We start from the raw sequence: 20095 nt of genomic DNA on the forward strand, positions 1-20095 counted from the left end.
GGTACACCACACCTTTGACCGTTTCCTCTATTTCTCTACTGTCCACCCCCAACATCGCCTATGTATAGTAAAATCTAAGAAGTCCACAAAAAAGGGAAAGAACCAAAAGTCTCACAAATAACAAAAGTCAAAACAAACACAGTGGGAATGATCAATCCAAAATGGAAATATCCATTACTGAGATAACCCACATAGGAGGAGGGTGCTGAAAATTCTCAGACCAACCAAGAAAAGAATGACGTGGATATGGTTCAATCAATGATCTGAAACAATGTCAAAACATGGAATTTCATTTCTGCAAATTGACGCTTAATGAAATTAGATAACACTCTTTTCAGCTACAGTGGCAAAGCAGCGCTCAGAATTTGGGAAGTTGGTTGGGCCGAGAACGTTTCAGCACCCCCTTGTATGTAATAAAAGTGAGCCAAGCATAATAAAGCCTTTGTGACATCAATGTTGAAGTTGGCTCTTATTGGTAGAATAGGCATTATGACATCACAATCTCAGGTCTGGTTACCAGAGACTCAAACTCTTCACACTATAAGGGGGTGATGAAATGTTCTCAGCCCAACCAAGAAGAGAATGACATGGATATGATTCAATCAATGATCTGAAACAATGTCAAAACATGGAATTTCATTTCTGCAAATTGGCACTTAACAAAATACCCCCCCCCTCCTTTTACAAAACTATGCAAGAGGTTTTTAGCAGCGGCCAGTGCGCTGAATGCTCTACGCTCATAAGAGTTCCTATGAGCGTTGAAGCAACACAGAGAATTCAGCAAGCTGGTCGGCACTAAAAATCTCTTTCATGGCTTTGTAAAGGGGGGGGGGTGTATTTTGTTAAGTACCAATTTGCAGAAATAACACTTTTTTCAACTACACTGGCAGAATAGCACTCAGAATTAGGAAATGGGTTGGTTGGGCTGAGAACTTTTCCGCACCCCCCTTGTAAATCCCAGATGGTTGGGTATAAACGGACTCAAAATGACCCTATAGAGACATTATCGCCTGTGTCAGGAGTCCATGAATGCTGAGATGATATAAATGCCAAAAAACGAATACAATCTTCCAAGTCAGTGAGGTAATGTGGTAACTTAGTGGTAAAGCGGAAGGAAAAACCTAAAGATTGGTTCCAAATTATAAGGATAACACCATCCAGTTTCATCCAGAAATGAAAAATGTAGACAGATTTTCAATTTAAAATTACAGAAAACCCATGGATATCTACCGGCATCAGACATTCCCCTCTATTTACTTAGTCATTCCCACCATGTTTGCTTTAGTAAATTTAAGAGGAATTTGATTGATTACAAAAGCAGAATAGAATATTTCTTTATGTACATAAGCAGGACTAAGACCACAAAATATATTTTAATTTTGAACAAAGAACCTGAACATAAAAGAACACTATGATAAATGTACCATATATTATAATTTTGTTAGCTTTTCATTTCGTTTCCAGCTTAACTCCACAGCCCTGGAAATTAAAGCTGCCTCCGAACTAACCAGACCAGAAAGGCCACACGGGTCTTCCTTGTACCAGGATCTGCTATGTTACTATGGGGTCCTTTCACTAAGCTGTGGTTTTCTCTAGTGCACAGCCAATTTGCATGCACAACTTAATTGTTTACCAAGCCAAACAACACCAGTAATTTGCAATACCTAATAATTGATGCCAATTGGCACTAATTAGAAATTATGCGCACAACTAGGCAGGCATATTAGTGGTACGTGTGACTTCTAGTGTGTGAACGTCAAAAGGGGATGAGGCCTGGAGAGGGGCATGGGTGGATTGTGGGCATTCCTAAAAATTAGGCGCCAGGCATTTAGGCCTGGTTTTCCTTGGCCTAAATGTTATGCCACATACAGCCGCTAAGCACAATTATATATATATAGTGGGAAACTTTTATACTATCATGCTAAGCGCCATGTTGATCGGTGCCAAGTTTTTGTTGCCATATATAGAATTTGGCTCTAACTATAAACAAAAATGGCATACCATAAGCCGTGCACAGGCATCTTGTGGTAATTTTCAAATTTGCACGTGCAAACCGTGTGTTAAAAATGTAAATTTATTTTAATGCCCTTACCGCCTACAAAATAGGTGGTGTAAGTGCGCATGACCATTAATGCAAAAGGCAGAAAATTGGCCATTTGCCGGCTGCAGTAAAAATGGTAGTTTGTGCACAGGAAAGACCTGCAATAGGGCACACTAATGTCACTTTTTTACCACAGCTTAATTAAAGAACCCATATGTTAAAAACAGGAGTATGCATATGTATATTTGTATTTTTTTTTTATATTAAAAAGTTTGTATTTCACTTAAATACAAAGTTTTCTCAATACATATTCACTCAAATGTAAAACTTAAAAGACAATACTCTATTTTAACATTCTAACCAAATTAGGTTAATTACATAAAACAAAAATGGAAATACATTTGCACAGTGAGAAGTCACAGTAATACTTTTCTTGCTTACAAAAAATATTGTATTCACAGTTCCTGAAGCTTTATCTATGGCAGTGTATTGCAAACTGTGTTTAGCAGCAAATTAGTGTGCCGTGGCGAGATTCCGGGTATGCCATGCAATGTCGCGAGGAGAGGCACCGGTGCTTGCTGATTGCCTACAGGGGTTCATGGTCAGTGGCGCGCAAGACGCCAGTGCACTGACAATCCAGCGCCGACAATTCGGCAAGACAGAAGCGTGCGGGGGAAAAAGTAATTTTTAAAGAGCTCCGACGGGGGGTTTGGGGTGGCAAACCCCCCCCCCTTTATTGGTTAGTGTTCGCGCTGCTGTTGGAGGGGGGTTCGGGGGGTTGGAAACCTCCATTATAGCGAAAATGGAACTTTTTCTGATTTTTTTCGGGAAAAGTTCAGTTTTCTCTATAATGTGGGGGGGTTTCACCCCCACACCCTCCCGCAACGGCAGCGCGAACACTAACCAATAAAGTGGGGGGGAGCTCTTTAAAAATTATTTTTTCCCCCGCGCGCTTCTGTCTTGCGCCGAATTGTTGGTGCTGGAGTGTCGGCATGCTGGCGTCTGGCACGTGATCATCTCGTCACCGCCTACAGGACATGCCTCTCGCTGCATGTCTTCCGGCACCTCTCCTCCTCCAGCACCAGTGTAATAATAGCAGGCTCTGCGTATGCGCAGATGTCGCCACACTTGCGTGCGACAATCGCTCTGACATCCACACATTTCTGGATGCCCTCCAGCCACAACACTGACTTTAGTACGCTGCGGCTTCAGAAAGTTTGCGGGACACTGTCAATTCAAAGATTTAGGGCTCCTTTTACGAAGGTGCGTTAAAGCCTTAACACACGGAATAGTGCATGCTAAAATGCCGCATACGCTAGCCGCTACCGCCTCCTCTTGAGCAGGTGGTAGTTTTTCGGGTAGCGCGCGCGCGCACCTTTGTGAAAGGTGCCCTTAATTATATTGTGAAAAAATGTATCAGTGCACTAAGTTCCTGAGTCAAATTGATATTGTATAATCAGAATGAGAAAAAAAAATTTTCATCTGTTGAAAACACTTCACATTAATATTTGCACACTACCTGTTTTGCCTTCATTAACTCTGAAAAATAAAATGTTTACTTTCCACAGGAAGCAAATGAAAAATATAATGAACTCTTGACTATACTGCTAAATTTTGAACCATGGAAGAAAGTTACTATAGTATAAACACCACATATTACCAAGTCATTGCATAAATCAGTTTTTTTTAAAAACAGGAAAATGAAAAAAAAAAAATTTTTATAAAAAAATACCCAAATAAAAAATGAGTTCAATTTCTTAAAAAATGCATAAAAAAAGTCACACTCATCTTGAATATCAGCAAACACAATTCTGATAAAATTAGCAACACATTCTTTGCAAAGGCACAATTATTATTTAACAAAGTGCAAGCCCTGGTAATGGTGATTTTTTTTTTTTTTTTTAAGTCAAGTCAAACTTTAACGGGTGGCATAGTCTGTACTCCAGAGTCCGGATGGAGGGCTTCTTTTTCTTTCTGATGACGGATAACCAAAAGGAGTCACTGGAGATAAGCCTGTAAAACCTTGAGAGAAAGAAAAAAAAAATTAGGGTCTTTTCTAGATGTAAATATACAATCTGGTCAATATTTAATTATCTGCTAGTGGGCTCTCTTTAAGTCAACGTCAATGAATATGGATGAGGTATATACTGCATATAACGGAGTCAGTACATAAATATATCCCAAGAACATTAGTTGTGGTTCTTCAAAGAGGATCAGCTGGATGGATCCCAATGGTACATCTATTTGCTGCCATGAACACAGTAATTAGATCTGGATGTGTCAAGTTTAAAAAAAGGGCTTTAATTAAGAGATTCTACTAGAACCACAGCAGTGTCCCAGCTCACAGTTGATAAAGTTGAACTTGCTGGTCAATCAAAACCATAATTGCAATTCTCATCTCTCACAGATTCATAGAATTAAAGGCAACACCATACACTCTGAACTGGAGAAATTATTGCGAATCACAGCACAGGACAGTGGACAAGATGGTTCAAGGCCTGCAGGGAAAACAGGCAAAGGCACATATTGTTTCTGGAAATGGTCACACATTCTCTTCACTGGATAGGTTTGATGAATACCGATGTTAGGAAAAATTGTATGGCGGCACAAAAAAGGTAGCATTTACAGATCTTCTAGTGAATGAGATATACTAACAATGCTCTGCCAGAAACCGCTCGACAGAATTATGGAGAGATGAAGCAGTTGTGATCACCTTGGACAACATTCTCTGTGATGCCCCCACAATTTGAAACCTTTACACATAAGATTGGAAACTAATTTAGAAAAATTCAAAGGAGCATTAAAATGTTTTCTTTTTAAAGATGCTTTTGAACATTAATGTTCCCTTCTTAAAATCACTGCCAAACATTTATCTTTCTCTTTATCCCTCTTTCTTCTCTTCCCTTATTCTCTGTTTCCAAGCTAAAGAGATACAGCAGTATAATATTCGTTTCCCTATTCCCATTGTTCTTTCCATCAGTGTCATCTTTCCTTGACTGTAGTGAAATTCCTCCTCCTTCCCTTCTGTTGACTGTCTTTTTTTGCATATGTCTTTGTCCTAATTTTTGTATTCTCCATTTTTTTATCATTGTATTTTTGCCTAGAATTCAGGATAGGCGAGAAATCAAATTTTAAATAAACTATGAAACTATGACATTCCTATCCCTCCCAAATAAAATCTCGATGCAATAAAGCTGGACTTTGTGGTAAAGGAGAAATACACAAGAGGAGTGACTCTTCTATACTATGTGTGGAGAAAAAGAATGCAAGCAGAGATCTTACTGTAGAGAAACTTGACTACTCATCTCAGCAATTAGTTTGAAGTAATAGTACAATAAAGACATCATAACATAAACCAACAACCCCTCCCATATAACCCAACATATCACCTCCCACAGGCAACTCAACAATAAAAAGGATCTGTCCAACTTAAAGCACTAAAATCTAATCAATTAAACTACCTCCTACCCAATCATCTCCCAGACCTGCACCCTTTATTCCCCCCTCAGTTCACAACACTCCTCCCACACTTCAAATATGCCTACCCTGATCAGCTTTGGGGCAAGTTTCATGGCTTTACTTTTCTTTGTTATAAGCTGCTCTATCAGTTTCTTCTGGAAAAAGCTGCCTACAAAACATTTTCATTCCATCCTATTTTTCTTATCCACTTGCAAGAGGTTACTGAAAAAGCTGAATGGCAAAATTTTACACTGCTGTTATATATAGAATGATGAAGTATCACAAAATGAAATAGTAAATTAACCTTAAAGAATGACAAAAAAAGTTTCTTCGTAGAAACACCAATTTCAGGCCTTAGGGGAAGTTATTAGTGTAGGCTCCTGTTAAGACATGTTATTGTACTGTTCACCCCAGTTATTTCTAGCTGGATCTCATTGCATACATAGGATGAGTCCACAGTAAAATAACACCTTAATGGTAGCCCACATTGATAGCTACTGTACACCCCTTGTTGGCTAACATGATTATAACAGCTTACAGATTTTATTTAAGGGTATTTTAAACTTACTATTATGGGTAGACTGAGGTAATGTCCTTGGGTAGAAAGTTGGCTCTTTTGGTGAGAAAACTGAATGGAAGCCTGGGAAAGACAGAAATTAATAATCTAGCAAAAAAGTTAAAGTTGAGAAAAATGAGTGCAATTTTTTTTTAAAAAAATGTCCTCCTACCTATGATCATAACAGCTGTTCCAGCCAACAGTGCAAAGAGTGTGAAGAATATCACTTGATAAGAGTCAATGAAATGTTGGAAGAAGCTTGCTCTTTCTACAGTGCCAACTGGGAAAAGACAGAGAAAGAAACCGTTATTTCTCAAACAGTAAGTAAAATTAGTCTTTTGCTACTATCACAATATATACAAAAGAATGAGCAGGTTGCCTCTCGTGACAATGTGAAACTTGGAAAAGTGCTTTCTTCTGCAAATCTGTAGCATTGGAGTGCACTGTTATTTAAAAATCAATAAAGAATTTTTTTTTTTAAACAGATTATCTGTCAACAGCAAACTTTCTAGCAGTCTCTGACAATGACATGCAAATGGGCTCTTCAACATTGAAATGAGCCCTCCGCTGGATTTTAAAAAAATGCTGAGCCATTTTTGAAATACGGCATCAGCTTTTGACGAGAAAAATAAGTGACTGGTCCAAGAATGCCGTAAAGGCATGACAGTGTCAGAGACTGCTAAGAAAGCCATGTTGTGTTGCAGGGGGAGAGATGCTCATTCTCTCCCCTTACATCACAACACCCCTCCCCTGCAGCAGAAGGGCCTTAAACAACTTGAGCCAATCAGAGTCTCAGGCCTCTCCCCTGGATGCACCAGGAAGGGGCCTAAAGCTCTGAATGGCCCAGAAACCTTAGGCATCCAACCAATCAGAGCCTTTGGCCCCTTCCCAGTGCATCTGGGGAGGGGCCTGAGGCTCTGATTGGTCCATGTAGGGAGTAGAAGGCCCATTTTGGACGACGCAGGCCAGCTGGGAGGAGGGAATCTGTGTCCCTCAGGGAGGAGGGAATTTGTGTCCCTCAGGTCATCTACTTAGAGGTAAGAGGGAGGGGGCATCTGGAGGGGGCATCAGAGGTGGGGGGAAGTGTTGTATGGTGGGGGGCCACTTGGCAGCAGGAGAGAGTGGGCATCTCTCCCGATGCAGGAGGTGTGTGTGGCCGGGCAGTGACAGGCATTTCCAAGTTTATTTATAATTAGATAGACCGGCCATCAACAAGTATCTGGTTGGTTTACAGAGCTAAAATTAACAATTTAAAATAATTAAGGGAAAAAAAATTTAAATTAAATTGTTTAAAGGACTGGGTGATGAGGGAGTTGATACATAAGGTAATAAGGGAGGGAAGGTTTCATAAATACATCTAGATTGAAAGTGAAATTAAAATGGAGGAACGAGGTGGAAGGGAAAAAAATCAAATAGGGAGTGGAGGTTGCTTCTTAGTAAGCGCTGATGAATAACTAAGACGATGTCTAGCTTGTGTTTTGATAGGCTTCCTGAAATAGAAAGGTCTTAAGTTTAGACTTGAATTTATCAAGGGAATTTTCTTGGCAGTGGGAGAGAATTGGCATATTTCCCGCTGTTTGGGTGGGTTGTTGGTTGGCAGTGGGAGAGATTGAACATCTCTCCCGCTGTTGTTGTGTTTTTGGTTGGTTTTTTTTTTTTGTCAAACAAACCAGGAGAAAGATCTCCACGATCCAAGTAGAAATGAACAAATCACGGTGGAGGTACGTAATAATGTTGGTGTGCAGTTTATTCATAAATCCTAAAAGTCTGTGCGGGCTGTTTGTGTGCAGAGAGACTATTATGGTATCTTTTATCGAATTTAACATACTTGGATGAGGTGATTTATCCGAGTATTTGGGTTTTTTTTACGCATTTTTTTCAGCCCAGCGATGGGCACATGCAAATTTAGCGAATCTTTGCTGCTGTTCACTAACCTCATTTTTTGAGAATGTCTCGCTTTTTTCAATTCGCTGTCAAAACGGCTGCGTTAGCAGACTGTCGCTTTTTAATGTGGTTTTTTTGAAAATCCTGGCCTAGGTGTTTCAATGACCCTAATTTGATGAACCTTAACCATATTTTGAATTGTAAGGCTTGCCTGAAAGTTAAATCCATTCTGCTTACTCACTGGTTATTGTCCATTTAGATACTACAAGACCTAAATTCTTTGGATTACACAATGAAATAGCTGAGCTGAATGTGCGGCTGTATCCTTTTAACCCTTTCAGGACCAAGGGACATATTTGTCCCATAACTTTAAAATCCTATAAATTTTGATTGGGATAGTCTACAGTTCTAAATTTGATATGTACGGATTCCATAGGATACTGCCTTTATGTAAACAAACTGGTTCCGACATTCATTCATTAGCGTCGTTGCCAGATTGACGAGAAGATTCACTTGCCACACTGTCCATAAGCCAGAAGTGTGATTTTTTTAAATAAAAATAATGATATTTCACAAAAAAAATCAATTTTTTGGCATCTGCAAGCCCTTTTTACCATAAAAATGTCGTCAAAACCACAAAAAGTGGCCTACGATCCTTATGGTCCTGAAAGGGTTAAAGCAGAATGTAAGGGCTCTTTTGCAATGTCAGAAACAAAATGCAGAGAATAGATGAAGCTGAGAAAATTAACTGGTTGATACGTAAAACTACTATAGGTATAAATTTTGAGTGAGTCTTGAGCACTGCCCAGAACCACCATGCATATAGCACATAGGATGCTACTGTTTGCAATTCATGTACTCTAACTTCAATGTAAAGGTGCTTCAAAGATAAAGGGCCCAATATTGCAGGCTATTTAGTTAGCTGGGTATGGATCCAGGCTGGCTAAGGGGTAGAGCAGCGAGCTGCTGTCTCTGCACCCAGAGGTTGCATGATCAAATCCCAGTGCTGCTCCTTGTGATCCTGAGCAAGTCACTCAATCCTCCGGTGCCCACCGCTTTGAATGTCAGCTTTGAAAGCCAAAACCACAAAAAAAGGTGGTATAGAAGCCCCCATTCACACCTTATCACCCTAAATAGCACATAGCTGGCTATCTGCCAATATTCAACGGCGGCTTGCCGACTAAGTTCAGCAGCAAAACAGAGCTGTCTAAAAAGTAGGTGTGTCTTTGGCTGCTAGGACTTAGCCGGCCAGCTGATGAATATTGGTTTAGCCATGTGTCTCAGTCAGCCAAAGGTAAAATGGAAATTCAATGGCAGTGGCTTGATTACGGTGCCGGTGTTGAATTTCTGGTTACGCCTTGGACCGCAGAAGACAGCCACCTGTCTCCTGCGGTCTGAATATCAGTTGGAAAGTGTCCAGAGGTTCAAAATGTTGATTCATTAATTGTGCACTGGCCACATTTAACCGCACATTGTTGGTGGTTTTTGAAGAAGTGGCTGTATGTGGAAAATGCTTTTCATGCATATCAAGAGCATAGGACAGAGTGAGACTGGGGACCTGCTCTGTTCAAAACGTTTTTGTTTAGAGAGGTATATCATTGCTGACCTTCTAGATTTAAAAAAAAAAATGTTTTGAAGTTTATTACGTAATTACTGTTTTAATGTTTGTTATAAATTCTGTATGTTTGTTGGACTCTGTCTAGAAATGTTGATAGAGCGGAATATAAACTTTTTAAATAAATAAATGTCATAACCAAATTTGTCTTCAATCCTTCCTGGGATAAATAAAATAGATATTCCGCAAGGGAAGTGAGAGAATATTTTAAGGGGTCCTGACCTTATCTTATACCCACATAAAAAAAATCTTCGCTATTTAAAGTCACATTACTTCCCAGTAGGTTTCCTGGGTGAAATCAATGCTTTCTAAATTTGAAGTGGTAGGCAGAGACCAAGCCATGAAAACAAGAAACTAAATGCCTCTTTTCCAAAGCCATGCTAGCGGTTGCCCTGTGCTAACAGCCCTGAAGCCCATAGAGATTTAAAGGGCTTTAGGGCTGATGCCTCGCAGCAGCCGCTAGCATGGCTTTGTAAAAGACGCAGTAAAGGATGACACGTAAAAAGGTACCCTAACCACTCTAGAAGGACAGAGAAGCAGATCTGCAAGGGTCAGGATCATTGAGATAAATATGCATTCATTAACCTTCATTCTCTGTAAATCTATGTCAAACGTATTCATTATGGGTGTCCTACAATCTGACTGGATGTATCCTGAGGATTGGGTTGAGAAAACAGCAAGGGAATAAAACCTCAGTCCTAAAGATCCGTAAAATCAGTCAGGTTTTTAGGTTATCCAGAATGAATGTGCAAGTGAATTTGGGTTACAATGGAAGCAGTGCACGCAAATGCATTCATGCATAGTCAGTATGTGCACCTCGAAAACCTCTAAAACCAAAACACAGAAGGAAAAACGTCCACAGAAACACACACACAACAAAGGTACAGAGAAGGCCAGGGTAGAGAACACAAGACACTGTCTAATGGCCCACTGTGGAAACAAATGTTATTATTCACAATCGTACATCAAATACTGTGTTGACATATCCAATATGAGCAGCATTTTTGGGCTAAAAAAATAAGTCGGTCACTTAATTATTTATTGTGGCATTGACAAACTGTGTAAATTTGCCAAGCACAGAAATAATTGGATTTTCTAGATCCCTGATGCAAGCACATCACTGAAACACAGGCTTTTCAGGTCTCCTCTTGGAATTCCAATATTTGATGTGACATTGCAAACAATAAAATTTGCTTCCCTGGTGGACCAGCTCCAGAAGTTGAGAGATAAGACCAGTGCCTGGCAGGCTTTTAGGATCTGGGTCCTGTAAAGGGCGACAACATACCAGGATAAAAGCTAGAGTGGGCTTTCATGGCAACTCCAAAAGTAGGCAGCATGACCTGTGCCAGGCAGACTTCTAGTCTGTGCCCCACAATTGGCAGGGAGCAAGTGTGTGGTGCAATGCTTAAAGCTAGAGCCTTAACATCCTGAGGTTGTGGGTTCAAATCCCACGCTGCTCCTTGTGACCCTGGGCAATTCGCTTCATTCTTCCATTGCCCCTGGTACTTTAGATAGATTGTGAGCCCAGAAGGACAGACAGGGAAAATGCTTGAGTACTTGAAAAAAAATCATGTAGACCATTCTGATCTTCCCTGGGAGAACGGTATAAAACAATGAAGAAATAAAAAAAATAAATAAGCATGAAGAAATGGTACCTGCACATACAACTCTGGCCACCTAGATCAGTGTCCAGCAAACTTTGTTGAGCCGTGGCATACTAAGGTAGTGGCCACGGCTTTAGGCATCCAGAAGCAGACATTGCTGTGATGACATCACACAAACGCATGCATGTCATCACACAGACAGGCCCTGAGCCGCCAGCAGAAGGTGCCGGCAGGGAAGAGGGCCGGAGAGAAGGAGAGACACTAGTGCCAGCTAATTGCCTACAGGAAGTGCTTCTTGTTGTGAGAGGCAAGTCCTGTAGGCAGTCAGCCAGTGCTGGAGCTTCTCCTGCTCCCCAAATCTCAGGAGGCACACAGTTTGCGATACACTGGACTAGATGGACCATGCTACTATGTCTTCATGTGTCCTCCACTAGGGCTTTCTCTGCTCCCTTTCTTAATCTCATCTTGAAAACCCCACCAGCTTGCAGTACTTGAAGAGCAGCGCTATTCTACCAATCATCTTAAAAATGATTTTTAAGAACAATGTTTTAAGAAAGAACTCCATTAAAAAAGGTCACTACATTCAAAAGTCATTACAGAAAAGGCACAAATAGAAGAAACTTACACTGAGCTGTTGTAATTCGGTCCGTTAAGTAAATCAGTGTTACTGGAATGATGATGGACTGCTCTGTCAGCATACTCGATACCGTAACGATAGTTGACAAGGAACCCTGGCTTAAAACTTTTACATCTGATATACTAAATGTATATATTACAAAACTAGGTAAGCCATAGGATTTTTCTCTCTCAAATGTATTCACCATGGGCGATGCGGACTTAACCTGGAATAAATAAGATGGCTTACAAAAAGGCAATTCTCTTTTGAATTCATATTAATTATTTTAAAAAAGGAGTAAAAACATTTTTACCTTTTCATGCTAGAAAAGAGAGTGAATTTAAAAGTACCAAAAAGGCATATCATTAATATTCTGTACAAATAAGGAAAACATTTTTCAATTTTAAAACTTACAGTACATACTAAAACTCAGACACCATAAAATATTTATCCTTCCTGAAAAGGACATATGGTCTGCAAGGGCCAAATTCAGCAAATTAATTGCAGATCAGGTCCTTAGATGACCAACACTGATTGTTTCTAAGAGATTATGCATGTTTCAAACATGACAATCAACTTGTTTTCATTATCACTGATGTAAACACGTTTTAAACTTGTGAGTCAATATAGTAATAGCAACAATTTGAAATTAACATGCATTAGGTAGAATTCATTATGGCCACTATCTGCTGGACACAGAGAAATATTGAAGGTTCCAAGGCTGCATGGTACCCTTAAAGGGCAAATCACCAGGAAGTTTTTTAATCACGTGTATTTAAAATTTGATTAAACGCCTATCCAAATACTAGAAGCTTAACAAAAACATAAGACTAAAGGGAAGGACAAATTAAAAACAAAAAAATACATTCAAAATCCAAAAAACATATTAATAAACACAAAAACACATACATTAAACAAGAGGAAAGGGGGGTAGAATTATAATAAATTAAAGGAAAGAGAACGTACATGGGAAAAACAATAGGGCTAAAAGGGAAAAACAATTCTTCATTGCTGGAATCTTTAGAAACTAAAAATAGAGAGGGGAAATTCAATATTCAAATGCATCTTTGAAGAAAAAGCATTTAAGGCTCCTTTAAATGTGACTAGGTTTTGCTCTACTCAAAGATGAGTTGGCAAGGCATTCCAAATTCTGCATGAATTCTACAATGTGCAGTGGTGCAGAATTCCCCTAGGAGTACTAATTAAATAATTTGGGGTGGAGCCTGCAGCAGCTCTTTAAACACCGTCAAGTTTCAAGTTTATTTAAAATTTCTTTTACTGCTCGATCAGACTTTCAACATATAAAACAGGGTTCGTATTTGACCATGGTAAGAAACATTCAGATAGTGGCAGTATCTGGACAGTGCTGCCATCGAAGAGCTGGAGCTTGCAGCAATATTGAGTCATTATCTGGATAGCCAATCCACACAGACTTCGGACAGATGAAAATCACTATCCAGAAAAGTGCCAGTTCCTTCCTAGCTCTGCCCACATAAGAACATAAGAAGTTGCCTCCGCTGAGTCAGACCAGAGGTCCATCTCACCCAGCGGTCCGCTCCCGCGGCGGCCCATCAGGCCCACTGCCTGAACAGTGGTCTCTGACTAATTTTACAAATTACCTGTAATCCTATCCCTATAACCTTACCTCTACTCTTATCTGTACCCCTCTATCCCTTTGTCCTCCAGGTACCTGTCCAGATCTTCTTTGAAGCCCTGTAGCGTGCTTCTGCTTATCACATCCTCCGGTAGCAGATTAGCACAGCATCATTTGGATAGTGCCCCAGTGGTCTGACGAAATACACAGACCACTGGGGCACTGAACAAATTAGTGCTGCTACTAATTCCAGTTAGCAGGTCCCGCTAACCAGGCAAGCCCCTTTGAATACTGGCCTGTTCATTTCATATAACTCTGGTTCATTATCTGCTGAAAATGATAATTACTGGCATGCAAATCACAAGCAGCAGAAACAAAAAAAAACAACCAACCCCCAATTTCCTTGAATAATCAAATTTGAATGAATGATCTATAATTTTATTTCCTTATGATTTTTAATAGTGTACATAAAAACAGGGAATTCCATAACCCCAATGAATCGCTCACCTCAAGATTGTCGAGAATTTCTGTGGCTCCAAATATTTTCACATCAGCACTCGGGTAATGGTTGCTCAAGAGGACGTCTGTTTGATCAGCATAAAACCCCGGATTAAATGGAACTTCCGCACTGCTCTGCTCTCCCGGGGATTGGATTCCCTGGATGGAAGCTGTGACTATGAGAGTAGGCTTACCCATGCTGAGGTCTTTAAGTTGCTTATCAGTCAGCCTGTGCATTGTAATAGAACAGCTGTAGTGGCCTGCAAATTGAGAACAAATACATTTCGTTAATTAGTCTATGTCTCTTAATTCTTTTTCCTACTAAAAAGCGGCAACTAAATGAGGAAGTTCTAATTTGGGAAGATGTTTGGTCTCCATGAACTATTTGAGATTTTTTACTTGACAAGAGAAATTGTGGTTTTTTTTTTGAATTATGCAGGCAGCACAGCATCTTTTGGTGGTTGGGTTTCTTTCTTCTTGTTTGAATTAAAACACAAAGTCAATGGATTAAAAAAACATAAAAATGAGGAAGTGGGAAGAAGGTGGAAGAAAATGATTGTTTTATGTATTACTTGTGTAATTAATAGTGTGTTGTATTGCACTATCAAAGTTTGAAAATCAATCAAGATTAAAAAAAAAAAAAATACTTAAGTTCACCTGATTACTATTCAGTGTATTTTAAACCACTATGGGTGAATCTCTTTATGAAATGGCAATAAATAAATCCCAATAAATAAAATATATAACTCTGTAAATGTTGGTTTTCTTCTTGTATTTGAAATGATTTTTTTTCACTATTTTGTTTGTATTTGAAATTTAATAAATAAGATTTACATTAATAAAATATACATCTTCAACAAAAGAATTAGGATTAGTTACAATGAGCTGTAGGGAATGCTTTTAGAGAGGTGCACAGTACCCCTGGACATTATGAGCCTATAAAAGCAAACAAGGTGAAATCCACCTCTGTAACAAAGGCACAAATGAACCTATGAAAAGTGAGGCAGGGCTGGGGTCTGAAAGCTAGTAAAACATACAGGAATGCACAAAGATGCTATTTGGTTTCAAGTGCAGAACATTTTATGCATGGTTATTAAGAATGCACTAAATAAATTTGACACTTATTAAACCTCTAAACTAATAGAAACATAGAAAGATGACGGCAGAAAAGGGCCAAGGCCCATCAAGTCTGCCCACTCTATAGACCCTCCCCTTAAGATTAGCCAATGTTTTGCCCTGACCCACGTAGTGATCCCACATGGGCGTCCCATTTATTCTTAAAATCTGGCACGCTGCTGGCCTCGATTACCTGTACTGGAAGCTTGTTCCATTGATCAATCACTCGCTCCGTGAAGAAATACTTCCTGGTGTCGACGTGAAATTTCCCGCCCTTGAGTTTGAGCGGGTGCCCCCTTGTGGTTGAGGGGCCTCTGAGAAGGAAAATGTTATCTTCCACTTCTATACGTCCGGTGACGTATTTAAACGTCTCAATCATGTCTCCCCTCTCCCTGCGTTCCTCGAGAGTGTAGAGCTGCAAATTGTTTAGTCTTGCTTCGTACGAGAGACCTTTAAGCCCTGAGACCATTCTGGTGGCCATCCTTTGGACCGACTCAACCCTCTGCACGTCTTTGCGGTAATGTGGCTTCCAGAATTGCACGCAGTATTCTAGATGAGGTCTCACCATGGTCCTGTACAGTGGCATCATGACAGCAGGCTTTCTGCTGACGAAACTTCTACGGATGCAACCCAGCATCTGCCTTGCCCTTGAGGAAGCCTTCTCCACCTGATTGGCAGATTTCATGTCTGCACTAATGATTACTCCTAAATCTCGTTCCGCTGAAGTCCTGGTCAAGGTCTCCCCGTTTAAGGTATAAGTTCTGCACGGGTTTCTGCTACCCAGGTGCATGACCTTACACTTCCCAGCATTGAAGCCCAACTAATGTGCACAAAGTTGATTTATGTGCATTCAAAAAAACAAAAGAAAAACTGCAGACTAATATGTACAAGATGCAGGCTATGTTTATTGTATCAAATATTAATGCAGTTACTGATATCACGTTTTGAGTTTTTATTTTTTGCATTGCACTGCCGGCTCGTGATCATACCCACACAGGTGTTTGCTTTACACCATTTTTATTGTGGTTTATCCTTAACCTTATTAACCACGGACCCTGAAGAAGGCGTGTTCTCCAAAACACGGACCGTGTCGGGTCCCTTGGTTTGTAACAAGGTGATATCAGTAACTGCATTAATATTTGGTACAATAAACATAAGCCTATGTTTTTGCTTGCTGTAATTGTACTGCAGACCCTGTTGGATCTTGTTTGCATTCAAAAATGTTTCCATATCTATTCCTGAAGTAAACTGAAAACATTTTCCAAAGCTAGCCAAAAAATAAAAAAATCCATAAACAAACCTAAATTTATGTGCACACTTCTAAAACTTAGCTACATACTTTGTTGCTAAGGGACAATTTTATTAAAAGGTGCTTATTTTATGACTGTTTCATATGTGCAAGATAGAAACCTTTATAAAACGGTGATCCAGAACCAGCCCCAGCCCCAGCAGTGTACAAATCCTCACACACAATTTATACATGCCCCACGGTAGGGTAACTGTGAGCAAGTAATCTGCGTACACAGAAATCTTATAAAATACAACATCAAAACACTGCTCCAGTTCCACAGCAGCTTTCACAAGGTCTTATCTTAATAATGGTTTACAGACTTTCCCTCTAGGAATTTGTTCCTCTTTTACACACTGTATTGCAAACTGCTTTGATCACATCATCCATCAATGAATTCTGGAGCCTAATGAATGTCAGGCTTGAGCAAACAGTGTTTGTGAGGTACACTAATGTTTTGCATGGTTTTTCAGTTTTGTTAAGTTCTGTTAACTGTTAGCATGTGTTAATGTGTATAAATGAGGCCTGCGGCAGCATACGAATAAAATGGACTGTGGTGGCAGATAGCACATGCTAATTCCATGAATGCATTCTAATTGTTACTAAAAGGGGCCATAAAAGAGTTGTCACATATGAACTCTTCAAGCTTGAGATCTTACCTGCAACTGCATCAAATCCTGGGCTTGCTGTAAAAATATCATCTGGTGGGAATTCAAATGCATTGTACTGAAAATGAAGATGGCAGCTGATGGCATTTTCTGGGTGTAGTTCCTCAATAGCTTCAATCTGAGTAGATGAACAGACTCCTATGTAAAAACATCAAGCTCATTAAAATAAAGTTGGAACTTTCTGTTCAAACATGGCTGCTAATTTATAATATGATATCAGGCCATTCTATTAATATATGCACATTTTTACTTGCATGAACAGTCTCTCATTGGAGGTGGTGGAGATAAGGTCAATTTCTTAATTCAAGAAAGCATGGGACACCTCCCCTCCCCCTCTTCTCTATTTCTGTATAGTGCATTATCATGACTTTTTGCAAAAAAAAAAAAAGCGCAGAAAAATGCACAAAACCCAAACTCAGTTGCTCTTGGCTGAACCAATCACTCTTCACGACAACGCTCGCCCGCACATTGGGAATGTCATTGAAAAACTACACGAATACGGCATGAGGTAATGCTCCCTACAGTCCAGACATGAGACCACCAGACTTTGACCTTTTTCCAAAGTTGAAACAACCTACGCGTGGACATCGTTTTGCATCTCTGGAAGAGCTTTCTTCCGCCGGTACCTGAGCCATTCGGCAACTGAATTAAAACAGTGTCTTGGATGGAATAATGAAGCTTCCCAGACGTTGGGACTTGGTCATTACAAAGCAGGAAGACTATGTTGAAGGATTGTAAAGAAAAACTTGAAAAAAACAAAACAAAACATGGAAATTAAAAAAAAAAAAAAATAGTGTGCATTATTTATGAAATGACCCTGGTATAAAGATGGTCAGTATGAAAAAGAATCACAATTCCTGATACTTTCCTTTAGCTTCTTGTCATTTTGGACAGAACATTTTATACATCCTGCTATCTCTCAGCAGTAAATTATAGTTGAAGGCCCTTTGGTGCCATGTGTCATCTCACCCACAATACATGTGTATAAACTGGGATTTTACAGAAAGAGATGTGTTTATTGTTTATACTGCCTTGTTTAAGGGCTACAACTTTATGAGAAATATTGGCATCCCAAAATTTTGAAGAGACCCACTGAATACCAAACAAACCTCAGACTCCTTCATTCTATAACCTAGTAGTAATATATAAAACTAGCATTTTTGTTCCTGCTGTTAGAAAGCAAGTATTCCTTGAAGATTTCTTGGTTAATTCAATTTTTAACCTCCCCCCATTTAACTGACTGCTTCTCCTGTGGACATATTTCTTAATGTAGCAAAATCAAGACAGACCAATTAAACAATTTTCCTTGTGTACAGTATAAGGCTGCTCATATACAACTGTCTGACTATATTTTGAGGGCAGATCTAAAATCTAGTGTACCGCTTGCTGTTCGTACAGGGTCTCCAGCTTTGGGAACAGGATTAGTTTCTTGGTGCATAGATTTGCACCTGCTTTAAAGTACAGTGGTACCTTGGATTACGAGCATAATCCGTTCCAGCAGCATACTCGTAATCCAAAATGCTCGTTTATCAAAGCGAGTTTCCCCATAGGAAATAATGGAAACTCGCTTTGATGCGTTCCCCCTCCCCCCCCCCGGAGAACCGGCATTGCTCCCCTCGAAGGCCCCCCCCCTGCGATCCGGCCCCCCCCCCCGCCACGATCCGACCCCCCCCGACACGATTGGGCACCCCCCAACACGATCCGACCCCCTCCAACACGATTGGGCACCCCCCCCCCCGACACGATCCGACATCCCCCCCGCCGCTTCTTACCCTCATCTGGGCTTCTTACCCTCATCTTGAAAATCGGCCTCCTCGTCTGCTGGGCCTTGAGCACCTGAGCATGCTCAAGGCCTGCGAGTTCACGTTCTGAACGTGAACTCGCAGGCCTTGAGCATGCTCAGATGCTCAAGGCCCAGCAGACGAGGAGGCTGATTTTCAAGAGTGCCCAGATGAGGGTAAGAAGCAGCGGGGGGGGGGGCCCAATTGTGTCGGGGGGGTCGGATCGTGGTGGGGGGGGTGCCGGTTCGAGGCGGGGGGGATGCCGGATTGCGGGGGAGGGGGGGGGTGCTCGTAAATCGAGCCATGCTTGGTTTCCGAGGCACCGATTTTGCAAATGTTTTGCTCGTCTTGCAAAACACTCGCAAACTGGTGCACTCGTAAACCGAGGTTTCACTGTATGTACAAATAAATCTGCCCATAATATGTTGTGTTTAGAAAAAAAAGAGAGGGGGTAGGGTTTGGGCTCCACTCACTATTAGAACTAAGGGCTCCTTTTGCGAAGGCGGTAGATTTTTGGCTAGCGCGCGCTCATCGGGTGCGTGGGCTAAAACGCTTAGCGCACCTTCGTAAAAGGAGCCCTAAGTCACACAGAGCGCTTCCAAACACTGGCAATGATCCTCCGATGGAGGGGAGGGGGAGAGAAAATTTACCTCATTTCTAAAGAGACTCTGCACCCAATCAGCTAGAGTTTCTTACACGTGTTATTTTACCACGGGTCCCATTTTATGCAAAAGGAACCTATTGCCCAATATTCAAAGCAATTTAAATGGCCAAGTGCTCCTTGGCCATTTTATTTGCTTGTCTGGGGCTAAGCAGCAATTTTCAGGGACTGTTAACCGGATAGTGTTGCTGAACAGTGCCTCTTAATGGCCAAACCCTAACCAGCAAGATTAGGGGTGAGCCGGGGCGGAGTTTAGGTTGAGCAATCACCTAGCAGTGATATTCAGCTCTCTAGTTAGCTACGAAGCTGCAAAAAAAAAAAAAAAAAAGGCTGCTCTAATTTCATGTGGTGAAGAAAACCGTGCATCAGTCTTTAAACATCGGCTGATGCCTGGTTACCTCAGAATGGAAAGAATTCCCCCTCCCCCCCCCATCATCCTCAATTCCTGAAGAATCCCTGGTGGGCTGGTGGTAAATGAGCAGAAGTGATGCCCACACGCTCCTGTCCACGTATAAGGCCGCTATAAAATGGCTGCCATGACCTCTAGGCCAGCCTTGCAGTACTTCAGCAGCATAAAAGGACACACGGGTTTTCTTTTTTTTATTTCTGTTGTCCACCAACCCTACATCTTCTTCTTCTTCCCCCCCATCACCACAATGCAATTTATGATGCATTTATATATTCAGGTAACATATAAGAACATAAGATTTGCCG

General features: G+C 40.6%; 1 protein-coding gene across 1 annotated transcript in view; it reads right to left on the reverse strand.

Annotated features, from left to right (window-relative positions):
* Window positions 1-2989: 2989 nt before the first annotated feature.
* NUP210 (nucleoporin 210) overlaps window positions 2990-20095 on the reverse strand; it is a 199431-nt gene continuing 182325 nt past the window's right edge. Inside the window, exons 35-40 of the mRNA XM_033925716.1 lie at window positions 16931-17077; window positions 13877-14127; window positions 11785-12001; window positions 6229-6336; window positions 6069-6140; window positions 2990-4063 (exon numbers count right to left, since the gene is read on the reverse strand). Coding sequence (XP_033781607.1) covers window positions 3960-4063; window positions 6069-6140; window positions 6229-6336; window positions 11785-12001; window positions 13877-14127; window positions 16931-17077 — 899 coding nt within the window. The 3' untranslated portion in view covers window positions 2990-3959. The remainder of the gene's footprint in view (window positions 4064-6068; window positions 6141-6228; window positions 6337-11784; window positions 12002-13876; window positions 14128-16930; window positions 17078-20095) is intronic.

Source organism: Geotrypetes seraphini, chromosome 17 (assembly GCF_902459505.1).
Source record: "Geotrypetes seraphini chromosome 17, aGeoSer1.1, whole genome shotgun sequence".
NCBI lineage: Eukaryota > Metazoa > Chordata > Amphibia > Gymnophiona > Dermophiidae > Geotrypetes > Geotrypetes seraphini.